Source organism: Mastomys coucha, unplaced genomic scaffold, assembly GCF_008632895.1.
Source record: "Mastomys coucha isolate ucsf_1 unplaced genomic scaffold, UCSF_Mcou_1 pScaffold6, whole genome shotgun sequence".
Lineage (NCBI taxonomy): Eukaryota > Metazoa > Chordata > Mammalia > Rodentia > Muridae > Mastomys > Mastomys coucha.
In genome coordinates, this window is record NW_022196912.1 from 119371907 (window position 1) to 119387127 (window position 15221).

The window sequence follows — 15221 nt, forward strand, 5'->3', positions numbered from 1 at the left end:
AAAAAGAAGGCTACACATCACCAGCCATCAAGGAACCCCAAATGAAGACACAGAAACACTACATACAACATATGAAATTTAAAAGATGACAGAACCAAGTTTGGCAAGGACGACAAGCAACCAGAACTTTTACTGCGGCTGGGGGGAAGTTAGGTAGCCGCTTGCAGTAGCTGAATGACGGAGACCTTATGCTTTTATGTACTACATGTATGTAGATGTACATATACCTACTACAAGTATGTATACATTTGTAAAAATATGCACACATACAAGTTACCCAAAAGAAATGAAAAATATGTGCATAAACACTTATAAACAGATTTCACAATGGCCTTATTTATGAGCACTAAAAATAAGTGCAAACCAGCAGGCAAATGGGTAAGCCAGGGCCCATGCAGAGTGATACCCTCCAGGGCCAGCCTGTGACAGTGAACCTCACAAAGTCCAGAGAAGAAGCAAACATACTTCCTTCTACTTATACAGACCACAGCCCAGGAAGATGTCAGCTGAGGTGATGGAAAGATGAATGGCTATTTCAAGATGGGGAAGCCCGACTACACAGGATGTAGGGCATTTCAGCCGATAGAGTAGGAGTATGTCAAGCTCCACTGCAGACTTAGGATCTGTACACACTGTTATATAAGAATACCTCAGCACAGTCATTTAAACATTTAAGACCTGGGTTCCATACTCATTTAAACTCCGACTGTAAAACATTTCTGCCTAGACTGAGTTCTGTGACAGCAGATTAACAGTGTAGTGAGGCTTGAAGGGTTAAGGAATTACTTTAATGTTATGCTCACTTCGTGACACAGGATGACACCATGTGACCACAGTTTTCTCTAAGACCATTTTTCCCTTACATTTTTTCCTTCCCTTCTGCAGAAGGAGTCGTAGTCAATGTTAAAGAAAATGTACAAGCCAGGCGGTGGTGGTGGTGCACTTAGGAGGCAGAGGCAGGCAGATTTCTGAGTTCGAGGCCAGCCTGGTCTACAGAGTGAGTTGCAGGACAGCCAGGGCTCCACAGAGAAACCCTGTCTTGAAAAACCAAAAAAAAAAAAAAAAAAGAAAGAAAACAAAAGAAAATGTACAAGTGCCACTCCATGTGCCCTCTCCAGTCCTAGGTGAACACCAGCCTGGCCTCCGCAGGCCCAAAGCCCTGGTCCCTCACAGATACCCTCCCTCCCCAGGCCCTTGTAGTCCTTGCACCTGGTGAACAGGTCAGAGGAGCACCACGGTCTCCAGAAAGTCCTTCACAACCATCCATGCTCTCCAAACTCTCTCTCCTGCACAAGAACGCCTGCATCCATGACCTGCACCTGCTCTGTTAGCTTCCCTACCAGAGAGGTCCTTGGAAACAAGGCTGCCTCTAGTCCAGACAAGGGATGAGGAAGCACTGCAGAGACCTCTGCACCCTGTCCTCCTCACACAATCCAGGAGGTGAGGAGTCCTGCCTCTGACATGCTACCTCTGCACTGCCTAGATATGTAGCCTCCACGGTCCTCAGCACCACAAACAGGACCTGTGCCTGCACTGCTTGTCACTCACTGCCTGGCTACAGGCCTAGTGCTCTTTGGATGCACATGCACTTCACTGCAAAAGCAATGCAGCTGATTAAAAACAGGAGGAAGCAGTATATCAGTATGGAAGAGGCTAGGCCAAGCATTATCACCCATTAACTCACTTGTTTTCATGGGAAATGAAAACATAGATATGTATGTGGTCGCCTACACAATTGTGGTGTAATATTTTAACCTGTGAGGAAGAGGGCTTATACAGGTGTGGCCGAGCTGTGGTACTTTATAGTCTCAGGGGGCATCTCTCATTCTTCCTCAGATTAATACTTTTCTCTTACAGTAATTATGCTTTATAGCTCTGTAGAAGGGATTGTAGTCAATACTATAGAAAACTGAGCTTGTTAAGGTTGGTAAGGCCGTGCAACAAAGATGACTCTGACTCGGTCTTCTCTTGGTAGGAATATTCACAGATTAACATCCCCATAACTGCCGGGCAGTAGTGGCGCACGCCTTTAATCCCAGCACTTGGGAGGCAGAGACAGGCGAATCTCTGAGTTCGAGGCCAGCCAGGTCTATGCAGAGAAACCCTGTCTTGAAAAAAAACAAAACAAAACAAACAAACAAACAAACAAAAAAATCCCCATAACTATTTCATTATATTTCTAGGAAGCCATCATATGAATAAACTAGAATATGGATAGCAAGGGGCTGGAAGGGTGGCTCAGTGGGTAAGAGTCCTTGCTGCAAGTTCAGATCCCAGCACCCACACTGTGCAACTCACAAGCACCTACAGCTATAGCTCCAGGGAATCTGAAGCCCTCTTCTGGCTTCTTTAGGCACCTGCACACATGTGTGTATAAATACACATGCGTGCACACACGCGCGCGCGCGCGCGCACACACACACACATACACACACACACACACAAACTTGTAAAAGTTTGCATATCAAATATATTCTCACAATATAAAAGCAAATCTTAAATGTGAATGGCTCAGAACCTTACAAGCATTATACGCAAGCCCAATGTGCTTTTACATCCATGGCGCATCTTCTCAGACCGGCCTGCTCTGTCTACAATATGAGCACTTTACTTGATATCTGAGGTGCCTATCACTTGCCTGCAACAGATTATCTAAATTTTATTTAAGTGACAATATCAAATCAGTATTATTTAGGCAAATGAATAATGCCATTCACAAATATGCCAACCTGAACCCAAAGTAACAAAAGATGTATCAAGAGATTTTGCTATTTTAAAACTGCATGTATGTTCTGCAGCTGTTGCTAATATTCATCTAAGTTCATATTCAAGATCTATAGCATTCAATGCTAGGCACTAAGCTAAATGATCCCCATACATCATCCCGTTTAATGCTCATGATACTTGTATTACTGCCTCTCATTAAAGCGAAGCCCAAGGATATTTGATAGAAAGCTTGCCTAAACATGAGAAAGGCGTTTCTTTACAACTTTCCACAAATCTGGTTTATGGCTTCTTTACTAATCATTTACTATCTGTCATTTTGCCTAGGACATAAAAGTTCTCTTGCAGAATATATAACAAATCCCTTCTAACATTTAACCTCTCCGGGAGTCCTTAAGTCTCTCAGATATATGTAAACATAAGTTGTGTGTCCACGTGGAAAGAATCCTCAGTGCATAGCACTTCCTCACCAAAAGGCCAGATTTCAAACTTCACAAATGACTCTGCCCTACAGTTTTCCAGAAATCTTCTTGAGCTATGTGACTTTCTGAGTTCAAGGGTAACCAACAGTCGCTCCTCACACAGACAGCCAATGGCATCGACCTGCCCACTGTACAAACCTGGTCAATATTGAGGCGAAGAGGCATCAGGGACACTCTCAAGCAGCATTCCTGTGGGGACCTGCCAGACTCCGGACGTACGTGCAATGCTTTAATTGTCAGCTACAAGAAAGAGAAGCACATTTCCTTGGTGACATAATGACCTTGTTCTCATTCAATCAATCAATAGTAAATAATCATATTCCCATTTAAGAAAAAAAATGTAAACTTTGAGTCTGAGGCCAGCCTGGGCTAGACAGTGAGAACCTGTCAAAGAAAGGAGGAAGAGAAGGCAAAGGGTTCTATTCACCCTCCCTCCCTTAAAAGCCTGGCCAAGCCTCAAGAAAATCTTGTAGGACATCTCCGGGGCCAAGAGCAAATGAAAACTCCACAGATGCAGGCTCAAAGGCACTTGCTGAGACCTCAAAGCCAGTCCCCAGCCCAGCTGCCAGAGCCAGCCTCTAAGACCACCTAAATTCAGAGCCGGCCACCCCTCCTCACTAACATTTAAAGTTTAAGTATGAAGAAGGGCTGGCAGCAGCCCTGTCCATTCTCACACGGCTCTGTACCTGAGATGTGAGACACTGGTAATTATAGTTAGGGACACAGCTTGCACAGTTAACTCTTAAACACATGAGATAGTATATTTAACAGGGATTTTCAAATTAAAAAGAGAAAACTCATTTTTTTTCACTTCTGGTAATTATTCCCACTCCAATTCTCCTGCAGTTAGATAAAAATAAAAATGTTTTTCCAAAACTAGTAAGAGAGTGGGCTTCAAGGCTTCTTACCATGTTGGAATGAGCTTTACGAGGCATGTCTTTGCTGCAATACAGGTATAAAAACTTATTCATCTGTGATGTCGCCAGCCGATCTCGAATTTCAAGATCCTGAACAATGAACACCTGCCTGGAGACTGGGTGTTCTAAGAGGCTGGACTCGCACTCAGGCTTGCATGGAGGGTAGACTTCATGCTGAAACTTCACCTTAACAGACCAGAACACAGCAGTCTTGACTTTTACTTCAATTTGACTTTCTCCATTTTTTTAATGAAATTTTATGTATTTATATTTTTGTGGCTGAGTTTGTCTATGCATCATTTGCATGCAGGGCCCACAGAGGTCAGAAGAGGGGACAGAATCCCCTGGATCTGAAGTTAAAGCTGTGAGCCTCTCAGTCAAACAAATCAATGTAAATGTTATCAGTGCCCTGTCCCTATGGTCTCCAGATGTTCACGGGAGCTTGCCATAGGTGCAATCCAAAGGCACAGCTTCCCAGTTAGACTATTCAATAGAGCAGAGGGTCTTCAAGAGACTCAACAAGAAAGGCAAATGCTGGCCAGAGCATTTATCAGAATCTGAAGTGATTCCTCCCTTTCAAAGCACCATCCTACCTTGCTTAACTGTATTTCCATTAAAAAGTCATGGTTCCTTCCTTTGCCCCCATAGACTGTGTGACGTCCTTGTCTTGTAGGTGTTTGAGAAGGTGAGCTATGGGGACTACTAAAAATGGAGAAAGGGAAAGAAAAATCCTTTGTTAAAAGAATATTCAACTTAATAAATGATGCCGGAAAAATTAATAAAATACAAAGAAAGCATTAGAAGACTACTAGAATGTTCCGCAAACGGGACTATAAACCAAATCATATTACTTAGTGATACAGGCCTGTAATCCCAACTACTCCTGAGGCTGGGCCAGGAACAGCAATACCTGCCTAAGCGGAGTGAGCATATATAAACATCACAAGCTCACCACATGCAATGCCTTAGGCTCAAGACCCAGTGGCACTGAGATATGTCTTTTATATTTTGGATATGTTAAAAATGCAATTTTATTACCACCATTAGAGTAGGCACTTGTTTGCTAAATATTCAGACCTAGAGCAAAACCAAATTATGATGCTGGACAGCAACACACTAGGAATGAAGCTTCAGAAATCCAAGTGAACCACAAAAAGGACTCAGTCTGTACAGAAGCATTCAGATAACCAGTAAGGAGAAAAGGGAGCTCAACTGCTGTGCTCTACCCAGGAAACTCCTCCACCAGCCCAGCACACCTACCCAGACACACGGGCTCCAGCACACTCTTCCTATCTGTTGTCTCCTCAAACAACAGAATGCTGTTTTCCTTAACCAGACAGCTCTGGGAATGGAGAGATGGCTCAGAAGCTAAGAGCAATGGCTGCTCTGGCTGCAAACAGACTTGGTTCCCAGAACCACATGGTGGCTGAACCATCCACAGCTCCAGTCACAGAGGACCCAACTTCCTTCCCTCTTCTGGCCTCCAAGAAAAGCAAGCATGCATGTGGTGCACAGACACTGACAGACACTCACTCACACATAAAATAGTAAGACAAAAGGTTTACAAGATAAAAATACTGGCTCTGCTCCATACCCTGTTAGCTGCTAGGGGCTCAGGGCAAGCATGAGCTCTGCTCCTGACACACTCACTTCATTTTGTAGACACCAGTCAGTCACACAACTTTCTCTCCCTCTGGAACAAACACATGATGGGTCCCTGAAAATGCTGAGTAAGAACCCAAGTCAACATTTTAGTGAATACATGACAAATACAAATAATTTCACAGCCAATTTTAGGTATGACATTTAATGTATTTAACTACAAATTTATTCATACTTAAGATAAATCCCAGAGCTGGAGAGATGGCTCAGTGGTTAAGAGCACTGACTGCTCTTCCAGAGGACTCGAGTTCAAGCCCCAGCAACCACATGGCTACTAACAACTGTCTGTAACTCCAGTTCCAAGGAATCCAACACCTTCTTCTGGCCTCTGTGGGCACTGCACATGTAGTGCACAGACATATATCCCGGTAAAACACTCATACACATTAAAATAAATAAATCTTAAGGAAAAAAAAAAGATGAATTTCATGTGTTTCTATGGACAGGTATACTGTCATATATGTCACATATATGTCATACACATCAGTGAACTTACACGTAACTCTTAGCTGGAGAAGCTGGAGGAGCTGTTGCAAAGTCCTTGCCCCCATAAAGGTGCCACACCAGGGAAACCTCTTTAACAACATAGCGGATGGCAGGGATGGGAAAGTGGAGCGGCGCTTTGCTGCTGTCCGTCCTCGTGATGGGCAGACTGAAATAGTCATCTTTTATCACAATGGCATCGTCAACCATGATTTTTATCACTGGCTCTTCTTCCTTCTCCTGAAACACACCAACAGTAGTACTCTCTCCTCACATCAAATAACTGATATGGCTCACAGACCGACGGCCTTCCCTGAGTCTACATTCTCTTTCATTATTTCGGTATGTAAAATGGGGTAATTATTTATTTTCTCTGACATGGCTCTCATACTATAGCTTTGATTGGTGCCTTGAACTCATAGTGATTCTCCTGCCTCCTGAGGCCTGGGATTACAGACAGACACCACTACACCCACTTGGGAATAGCTTCTGACAGTATTCATCATATAACACTTGTACTTTATTGTCTTAACATAAAACCTGTCCTATAAAAATCACCTTATGAATAATTTATAAAGTTTGTAATTTGGATCTTAGTATTTGATAATGTAAGTACACAAATTTCGTGTGTAGTCATACTGCGTTCTAAACGAAAACTTGACAAATTTCAACATATTATTTAAATTATCATGTTTCTAATTGCAGACTTATCCTGACTTGCTCTGCTCGTCTTTATTTTACCAGAGCTCTCAGAACCTGTGACATGAGCACGGCCACCTGTGAGGGGCTACTGGGCTGCGCTGCGGTCTTCACAGAGTTTACACTGGCCACGCTGTAGCCCGCTTCTGTGTAACTACATTCCCTGACACACAGCAGCTGCACTTGCAGAGTTTACACTGGCCACGCTGTAGCCCGCTTCTGTCATCTAACTACACTGCCTGACACACAGCAGCTGCACTTCACTGATGGTGCAGGAAACTGTGCAAGTGGAAAGCATTTTCTGACCCACGTGTTGGGGAATAGTATAACACCCATCCCCACAGCACTAATGTGAGTTACAGATTCAAAAGATCTGCAAATGCCCTTGGACCACTTGATTTGTAACTGTGTTATCAGTTTATTACCTGGACGGCTGCTTTTGGTGCAAAAAGAATACAGAAGTCATCGTTTTCAGCGGTCGCACCTGTCACCGTGTCATTGATCAAGTGGTGAGTGAGTGACGGATAGGCAGGGCTGGACTCCTGGGACACATTCCCACTCTCATCTGGGAACAGGAAGAGGTCTGAGCAGCACGGCTCCTGAGTATGAGACTTTTCATCCAGGACACCTAGATGGCAAGACAGAAGCATCCGGCCCTCTCTGAGACACCGACAAAGGTCTCTTAACCACGGGCACATGCGGCATGCTGAGTGCTCTCATCCATCTGACCTTACATACTTCTTATAACAGCAAACCTTCTCTACTTCTTACCGTAGCTCTGGGAAGCTGGGGCTTAGGGAGGGCTGAACTAACTCCCCCAAAACACCTCAGCAAGAAGACCTTAATAGACAAACAAGTGACTGGTAACCAAGTTTAAGTTCTCTAAGAAAATGAATGAATGACGGCGTCAAGAAAGGCACAGCTCCTTCCCAGCTATTCCATGCAAGAGGAGCTCAAGCACTCAGCTAGGGCTGGCTCTCATTAACTGGCATTTTTGACTGGGCCAGGATTTTGTCTTGTAGGTGGAAGAAACTGAAAAGTGTCCATAGAGTTCAATCTTGGAAACTCCTTAGATAATTGCAAAGGGGAAAAAAAAAACATTGCAAGTAGCAGACCCTCACCCAAAACTACAGGACTCTCTGTGTAGGGAAGGCTGAGCTGATTCCTGGCTCCGGAAACCCATACTGGACACTTGTTCCCATGTAGCTTTTAAAATGAAATTCACAGAAGATACTATGTCTACCAAAAATCTGTACTACAACATTTTATACAACTTAGTAAAGTTATCCATTCTCTCTATTCATTCAAACCAAATACTGACAGGGCAGGAAGAACATACAAACGCCTAGGTCAGTGCTTTGGCTTCAAGACTCCCAGACCAGCACTGAACACTACTAACAGCCCTGCCCACCAGCCCCTCACTGTCCAGTGCTTACTGAAAACTTGTCTATAATATGCAAGCAGGGTCCCTTCCTACTAGCCACAGCCGCTATAAAGTGTGGAGGAAGCTGGAAGCTTAGCTCATACCCTCAGTTTTAATCTACTCTAAATTCAATGAATGGAACAATTATTGCAGAATATTTTATAATGCCATGGATCTTTTCAAGATGTGTTCGGCACAGGCTGGCCCTGCACTCACTATATACAGCCAAAGCTGTCCATGAGCTCCTGACACTACTACCTCTATCTCCTATGCACTGGGTTCATAGGCAAGTACCACCATTCCCAGCTCCACCAAGGATTATTTTGAAATTAAGGTTTACAGAATTTAGAATTAACAAGGTTCCCCAACAGGCACTGTAGTGCATGCCTTTAAATCCAGCACTCAAGAGGCAGAGGCGGAGGACCTCTGAGCTCCGGGTCAGCCTAGTCCACATAGTAAGTTCCAGGACAGCCGGGATTTATATATAAAGAGATCCTATCTGAAAACAAAACATAGAAACAACTATGTTCATCGAATCACAAGAACAGATAGGAAGCTTGAAGATATGTACATGTTTCCACGTGGCTTTCAAGGCTCTTCACTCATCTGATCCCTCTGTTGTGCTTTTCCAAATTTACTGAGATAGGTATGTACAAATCATGCACACCTTCCTCTGTATTCTAGAACAGACAAACCTATGACTTGTCAGGCTGCACCCCCTTCACAGCCAGCTAGCCTGTTTTCACTAGACTCCTAAGACTTCCAGTCCACATTTCCAGTGTTTCGTGTCATTTCTTAATCACTCCACAGTAGTGCCTATCCCGGTGGCTGGTTCTTCCAGGGGACGGAAGAAATGAGCTGATGGCTAGTACGTATCCACAGATCCAGATGAGTCTTTACTAAGTTCCTTACTAAAAATGTTTTGAGAACACAAATAGTGTGACATCTGCCGCCTTAGCAGCGCTCCCATGAAAGGCCCTTCTCACCATTAGCCTGTGGTCCGACGGGGGCAGAGGCCTGCTGCAGATCAACCTCCTCCATGGCATCACTCATCAAGTCCCGTAAAATCTGCTGATCGGCTTCAGGAAGCACTGGACCATGTGAAGATGACCGAGCGCTGGAATCTACCTACAACCAAAATCAGAGTTAAAATTAGGTGAAGACCACAGGGATCCAGGTACATAAGGCCAGCCTAGAAAACAAAGTAAAACATTTCTTAAAACAAAACCCATCTGTGGTGGTTGGAATAGGTATGGCCCTATAGACTCCTGTGTTTGAATGGTTGGCCCATAGAGAATGGCACTACTAGGAGGTGTGGCCTTATTGGAATGAATGTGCCATGTGGTCTCCTGCTGCTGCCTATGGATAAGGTGTAGAACTCAGGGTTAGAGAAATGGTCCAGCAGTTAGAAGCCCTAACTGTTCTTCTAGAGGACCTGGGTTCAATTCCCAGCACCCACATGGCAGCTCAAACCTGTCTGTAACTCCAGTTCCAGAGGATCCAACACCTTCACACAGATAGCATGAGTAGGCAAACACCAATGAGCATTAAATAAAAATAAATTAGGAAAAAAAAAGGATGTGGGACTCTTGGCTCATTCAGCACCATGTCTGCCTGCACGCTGCCATGCTTCCTTCCATGGTGATAATGGACTGAACCTCCAAAACTGTAAGCCAGCCCCAGTTAAACATTTTCCTTTGTAGAGTCGCTGAGGTAATGGTGTCTCTTCACAGCACTGAAACCCTAACTAAGACACCATCCGAAAATAGTCTTTTCAGAGGAGACAGATAAGCAAGCCACTGACTGCACAGCATGGGAGTAGAGCAGAGGGCAGGAGAGCTGCCTGTGAGCACACCATTGCAGACATCAGGAGCAGTCCACACTCACGGCTTATAGTCTGCCCAACAGTGAGCTTTTAGTGTAACCAATATTACCCCACAGCTACCAACCAATCCAAATAACATAAACACAACTGAGGGACAGAGAACCTGGACCCTGCGGGGGGCGGAGAGTGCTGGAAGGGATCCCTGACAAAGTGTCACCCACTCAAATCCTCCTGCGGCCCTGTAGGTCAGGGCCTCCTTTCCTGGACTCCTGAGTGCAGTGGGAATATAAACAGGAGGGAGTCTGAATGCAGATGCACAAGGTTCTGCTCCACCACTTCACCACTGGTTGGTAACTAGATCCATTAAACCCAGGCAGTGCTCCCCCAAATGTGAGCACAGCTCTGAAATGGAAAGATACAAGCTGAAAGTATCTTTCATAAACTGGACAATTATCTTTAAGAACAGCAGATAGGCCGGGCAGTGGTGGCCTTTAATCTCAGCACTTGGGAGGCAGAGACAGGTGGATTTCTGAGTTCGGGGCCAGCCTGGTCTACAGAGTGAGTTCCAGAACAGCCAGGGCTACACAGAGAAACCCTGTCTCAAAAAACCAAAAAAAAACAAAAAACAAAAAACAAAAAAAAACAGAACAGTAGACAGTAGAGGGGTTATCTTTAGTCACCTCACTACATGGGAGCAGGGGGAACAGAAAGGAAGAACAGGTTGACCTAACAAGGCTCACAATGCCAGTCAGATCCTTGCTAACAGAACTCTGACCTATCTGAATAGGTTCTGAGGAGACTGAGGATCCTGTTCACAGAAAAAACTGTAATGAACAGCACTGCAAAATAAAACCACCAAAATAAGTGCGGCACCATTCAAGCTGGGCAGAGGACATCAAGAAGGGGACACTGGATATAAGCACGCAGTGACCTGAAACTGAACCGGGACACCTGCTGCTTCTCCTGCTAACCAGGGAAATACTCAAGTGGTCCAGGTGTGAACACTGGAGATAGCCTGCAGCCTCCTCTCACTGGGCTGCAGTGGAGGGAGAGGCAGCTCCACAGAAGATGCTGATTAGAGTGCAGGGAACAGGGCGGACACTGCTGTAGACAGAGGTCTTCCTGTTGACGGCAGTGTCCGCCATCTAGCTGCCTGCAGCATTCTGACACAGCTTGTTTAATAATCAAAATCTGAAAGAGAATTATGTCTGCTGAGAATGTTGTAAAACAAAGCACAAGCAGTAGACGGGGGCTCAGGAGTCACCCTCCAGACAGATTTGGTACTCCCGCTGAGTGATGTCAGTGGTATGGGTGCCTTCCCTGTACCTTGGGCTTTCTCTGTGGGACTCCAGATTTCATCTCTGCTTTGTGAGGTGCATGTAGGTCCCCGTAACTTGCGACATACTGAATGAGATTCATCAGCGCAGCGCACGAGTCTGAGCATGTTCTAATGTGGACAACGTCGCTGGAGCAGTGCAACTCAAAGCGGGGCTCAGTCTAGGCAGGGCACAGGAAGAAAAGGACAAACACTTTCTGTAGACAAGAGTTACTTACAGGAACTAAAATACACATTCATGGGCTGCAGATACAGGTCAGACATTATGAGCACTTGATGCTCCTGCAAAGGACCAGAGACAATTCCCCAGCGCTCACACGATGGCTCACAAGTGCCTGTAACTCCAGTTCCAAGGGTCTGACACCCTCTTCTGACATTTGCAGGTAGCAGGCATGCATGTAGTACATATACATACACGGAGGCAAAACATTCATACACATAAAATAAATCTGAAATAAAATATACACTCACATAAAAAGTAATTAAATTAATTCTAATTTCCAAATATTTTGACTGAAATTGGGTGGGTAAAAATATGTCCTAACACATTATATTTTTTTTAAATCTTTTAAGAATAGGGCTTAAATAAAAATTTCCCTTATTATAACTAACCTGTTCTCCATCAGAATCTGATTTTACTGCAGTTATGGTGAGCTCTAAAAGTCCCATGTCCATCACACGAACATAATCTAAAATTTAATACAATATTTACTGTAGTGTTTTTAAAACTACTTATCCAATCAAAACCTAACCTTTGTTTAGAGTTCATGCACTGTCCAGGTACAGGATCTATAGTGTGCGAAGTATAGACAGGCTAACCCCACCACCTCACTGTGACTTCATCTGACACCTCAATTTTAGCTACAACAGATGACTACATATTAAATAGACATTTAGACTAATAGACAAACACATAGCTAACACCATTAGCACATTATAACCTCAAACTGAAAAAAACTCTGAAGATGTTGCAAATATTACACATTTCAACATTAACAGATGGCTGGAGAGATGGCTCAGTGGTTAAGAGCACTGACTCTTCTTCCTGAGGTCCTGAGTTCAATTCCCAGCAACCACATGGTGGCCATCTTTAATGGGATCCAATGCCCTCTTCTGATGTGTCTGAAGATAGCTACAGTGTACTCATATACATAAAATAAATAAAATCTTTAAAAAAACCCAAAACTCAACATCTGTTAAAACTCCCCTAATAACAGTCCACCTTCCCAACTAAAATTGCTTTAGTAAGCCCCCACACACTTCAGCAGCAGTAGTCAGCCCCAGAGTTTGTTTTGAACTCACCTCTATTCAGGTTTATAGTGACAGTGTTACACTTGTCCGACAGGTGTAAAGCAGCCTCATCCATGATGATTCTGGAAAAAAGAAACAGCCTCTGAAAAACTAAACTCCAAGTAGAAGCACAGCGCCATCTGCACCTGGCTGCACCATGCTCACTGCATCTTGCCAGCAAACCTGTGACCCAAAACACATGAAGGTGCCAAAACATGGTCATTTAGGCTTTGGGGCCAGTTGTTTGTTTCAAATGATGCCCATATCGAAAGGTTTCCATTTCAGAGATAACACGTATCTGGTACCAGGAAGCCAATCACAGGGCCTAAATAGTCACCTGAGAGTTTCAGGGTGCCGTCCTCCCCTAAAGCTGAATAGCCACCCGAGTGTCTCGGGGTGCCGTCCTCCCTCCTAAAGTGGAAAGATGACAGAGAGAGGAGCAGAGGAACAGGGCCCCGAGAAGGATCCCTGGGGAAGGATGAGTAGGTGGTTCAGATTCCGCTGAGTTTAGGCAGCGGTTGGGTAAGCTAATGTACTTGAACGGCAGTCACTGAGGGTGAGTTCACAGGTACCTGAGAGTGGAGGAAGATCTATCCACTGCAACGCTGCTAGAAATGCTGAACGTCTCAACAGTAAGAAGGGATCGGATTGGCAGGTGAAGGGGCCTGGTAGCAAAGACAAGCAACAGGTTACCAGCCTGATGCGACCTCAACTGCTCCGCTGTGGATTGTTAGAGGTTCTGCTCTGTTGTGTACACTCTCTGTGACAGGATCTCACTTTAGAGCCTACACCGGCTTCACATCTTCCCTCGTCTTACCCAAGCCTGGTTAAGTACTGGAACTGCAAGTGTGCAACACCACAGCAGGTAGAATTATTTATTCAAAAGTTAGTATGTTTTAAGCCCGGCAGTAGTGGCACATGCCTTTAATCCCAGCACTTGGGAGGCAGAAGCAGGCAGATTTCTGAGTTCCAGGCCAGCCTGGTCTATAGAGTGAGTTCCAGGACAGCCAGGGCTACACAGAGAAACCCTGTCTTGAAAAACCAAAAAAACAAAACAAACAAACAAAAAATCAGTATGTTTTAATTTTAATTACACTTTATTTATTTACATGTGTGTATATGGCTATGTGGTACATGCGTGGAAGCCAAAGGAAAAATTGGGCGAGTTAGTTCTTTTCTTCCATGACATGGATCCCAGGAAATGAACTCAGGTTATCAGGTTTGGTGGCTCTAAAATTAGTGTGTTTTAAGTAAAACTGTTCTTTGTTCCAATGGACTCACCTGTAATCAAGGGCACAGCTCCAAAGATGGACATGGAAAGTTGTAAATGAAGTTGGAGGGTTATATCCCAAAACAGGTTCATCAGCAATATTCAAGAAGTTTAAAATCTGTAATCACAAAGACATAACTACCTGCTTTAGAAGAAATAACATTTTGCTAGAATCCATTTAACAAATATGTAACAGAGTGACTTAAGATGCTATAAGAAAACACTGTTGTTCTGAAGGGATTCATTATGAAAGTGTGTGCATGACAGGAATGCTGAAGAAAAGGGGAGGTGCTCATCACAGCAGGATGTCTTACTGTGTGTGCTCATCATGGCCTGTGCCCCTTACATAACACAACTACAAGGCTAAAGTTCTTGCTAATCTGGAACTTGAAGTGAAGAGTCACATCCAATGACTGAAGCCACAGACACCTTAGAAGGCCATCTTACATCTGTGGTCATGGCGCCTTGAACACTCTCAGTCTCCTCCAGTCTTGGACGCTAAACAGGACTGGACTGGTCCTTAGGACCTGGACGGGAGAAAGCCCTATTTTATGGAAATAAAAAGTACGCATAATAATACAACTGAGGTATTGTTCAGAACAATTCCTGGAAAGTCTTTGTTGAAGACTACTTTTCAAAAATCTGGTTTTCTTAAGAGAGAGAGCTAAGGAAGTAGAAACTTCAAGGTCATCCTCAGCTTCTCTCTCTTTTTTTTTTTTTTTTTTTTTTTTTTGGCTTTCCGAGACAGGGTCTCTCTGTGCAGCCCTGGCTGTCCTGGAACTCACTCTGTAGACCAGGCTGGCCTCGAACTCAGAAATCCGCCTGCCTCTGCCTCCCAAGTGCTGGAATTAAAGGCGTGCGCCACCCCTGCCCGGTTTATCCTCAGTTTCCTTAACTCTATGTCCTGGATGTCTGCTGGATTTGTGTGCTGCTGGAGTCCAGTGTGAGGCTTTGTGTTCTAGTGGACAGTAGAACATTCAGCGTGTGTGAGGCCCTGGGTGTAGACTCAAGCAAGGAAACAATAAGTAGTTAGGCAGGTAAGGGGGCAGGAAGGCAGACAGTGAGGAGTTAGGTAAGGGGCAGGAAGGCAGACAGTGAGGAGTTAGGTAA

General features: G+C 44.4%; 1 protein-coding gene across 3 annotated transcripts in view; it reads right to left on the reverse strand.

The window, feature by feature from the left end:
• The window catches only part of Atg2b (autophagy related 2B), a 68702-nt gene that overhangs the window by 12527 nt on the left and 40954 nt on the right, over positions 1 to 15221 (reverse strand). For 2 of the 3 annotated variants that reach the window (XM_031357866.1, XM_031357864.1), the window contains exons 24-34: positions 14123 to 14229; positions 13414 to 13506; positions 12854 to 12924; positions 12164 to 12240; positions 11542 to 11712; positions 9377 to 9518; positions 7393 to 7595; positions 6282 to 6508; positions 4717 to 4825; positions 4115 to 4309; positions 3345 to 3446 (exon numbers count right to left, since the gene is read on the reverse strand). In XM_031357866.1, coding sequence (XP_031213726.1) covers positions 3345 to 3446; positions 4115 to 4309; positions 4717 to 4825; positions 6282 to 6508; positions 7393 to 7595; positions 9377 to 9518; positions 11542 to 11712; positions 12164 to 12240; positions 12854 to 12924; positions 13414 to 13506; positions 14123 to 14229 — 1497 coding nt within the window. The remainder of the gene's footprint in view (positions 1 to 3344; positions 3447 to 4114; positions 4310 to 4716; positions 4826 to 6281; positions 6509 to 7392; positions 7596 to 9376; positions 9519 to 11541; positions 11713 to 12163; positions 12241 to 12853; positions 12925 to 13413; positions 13507 to 14122; positions 14230 to 15221) is intronic. The other variant, XM_031357865.1, reaches the window with a different exon arrangement.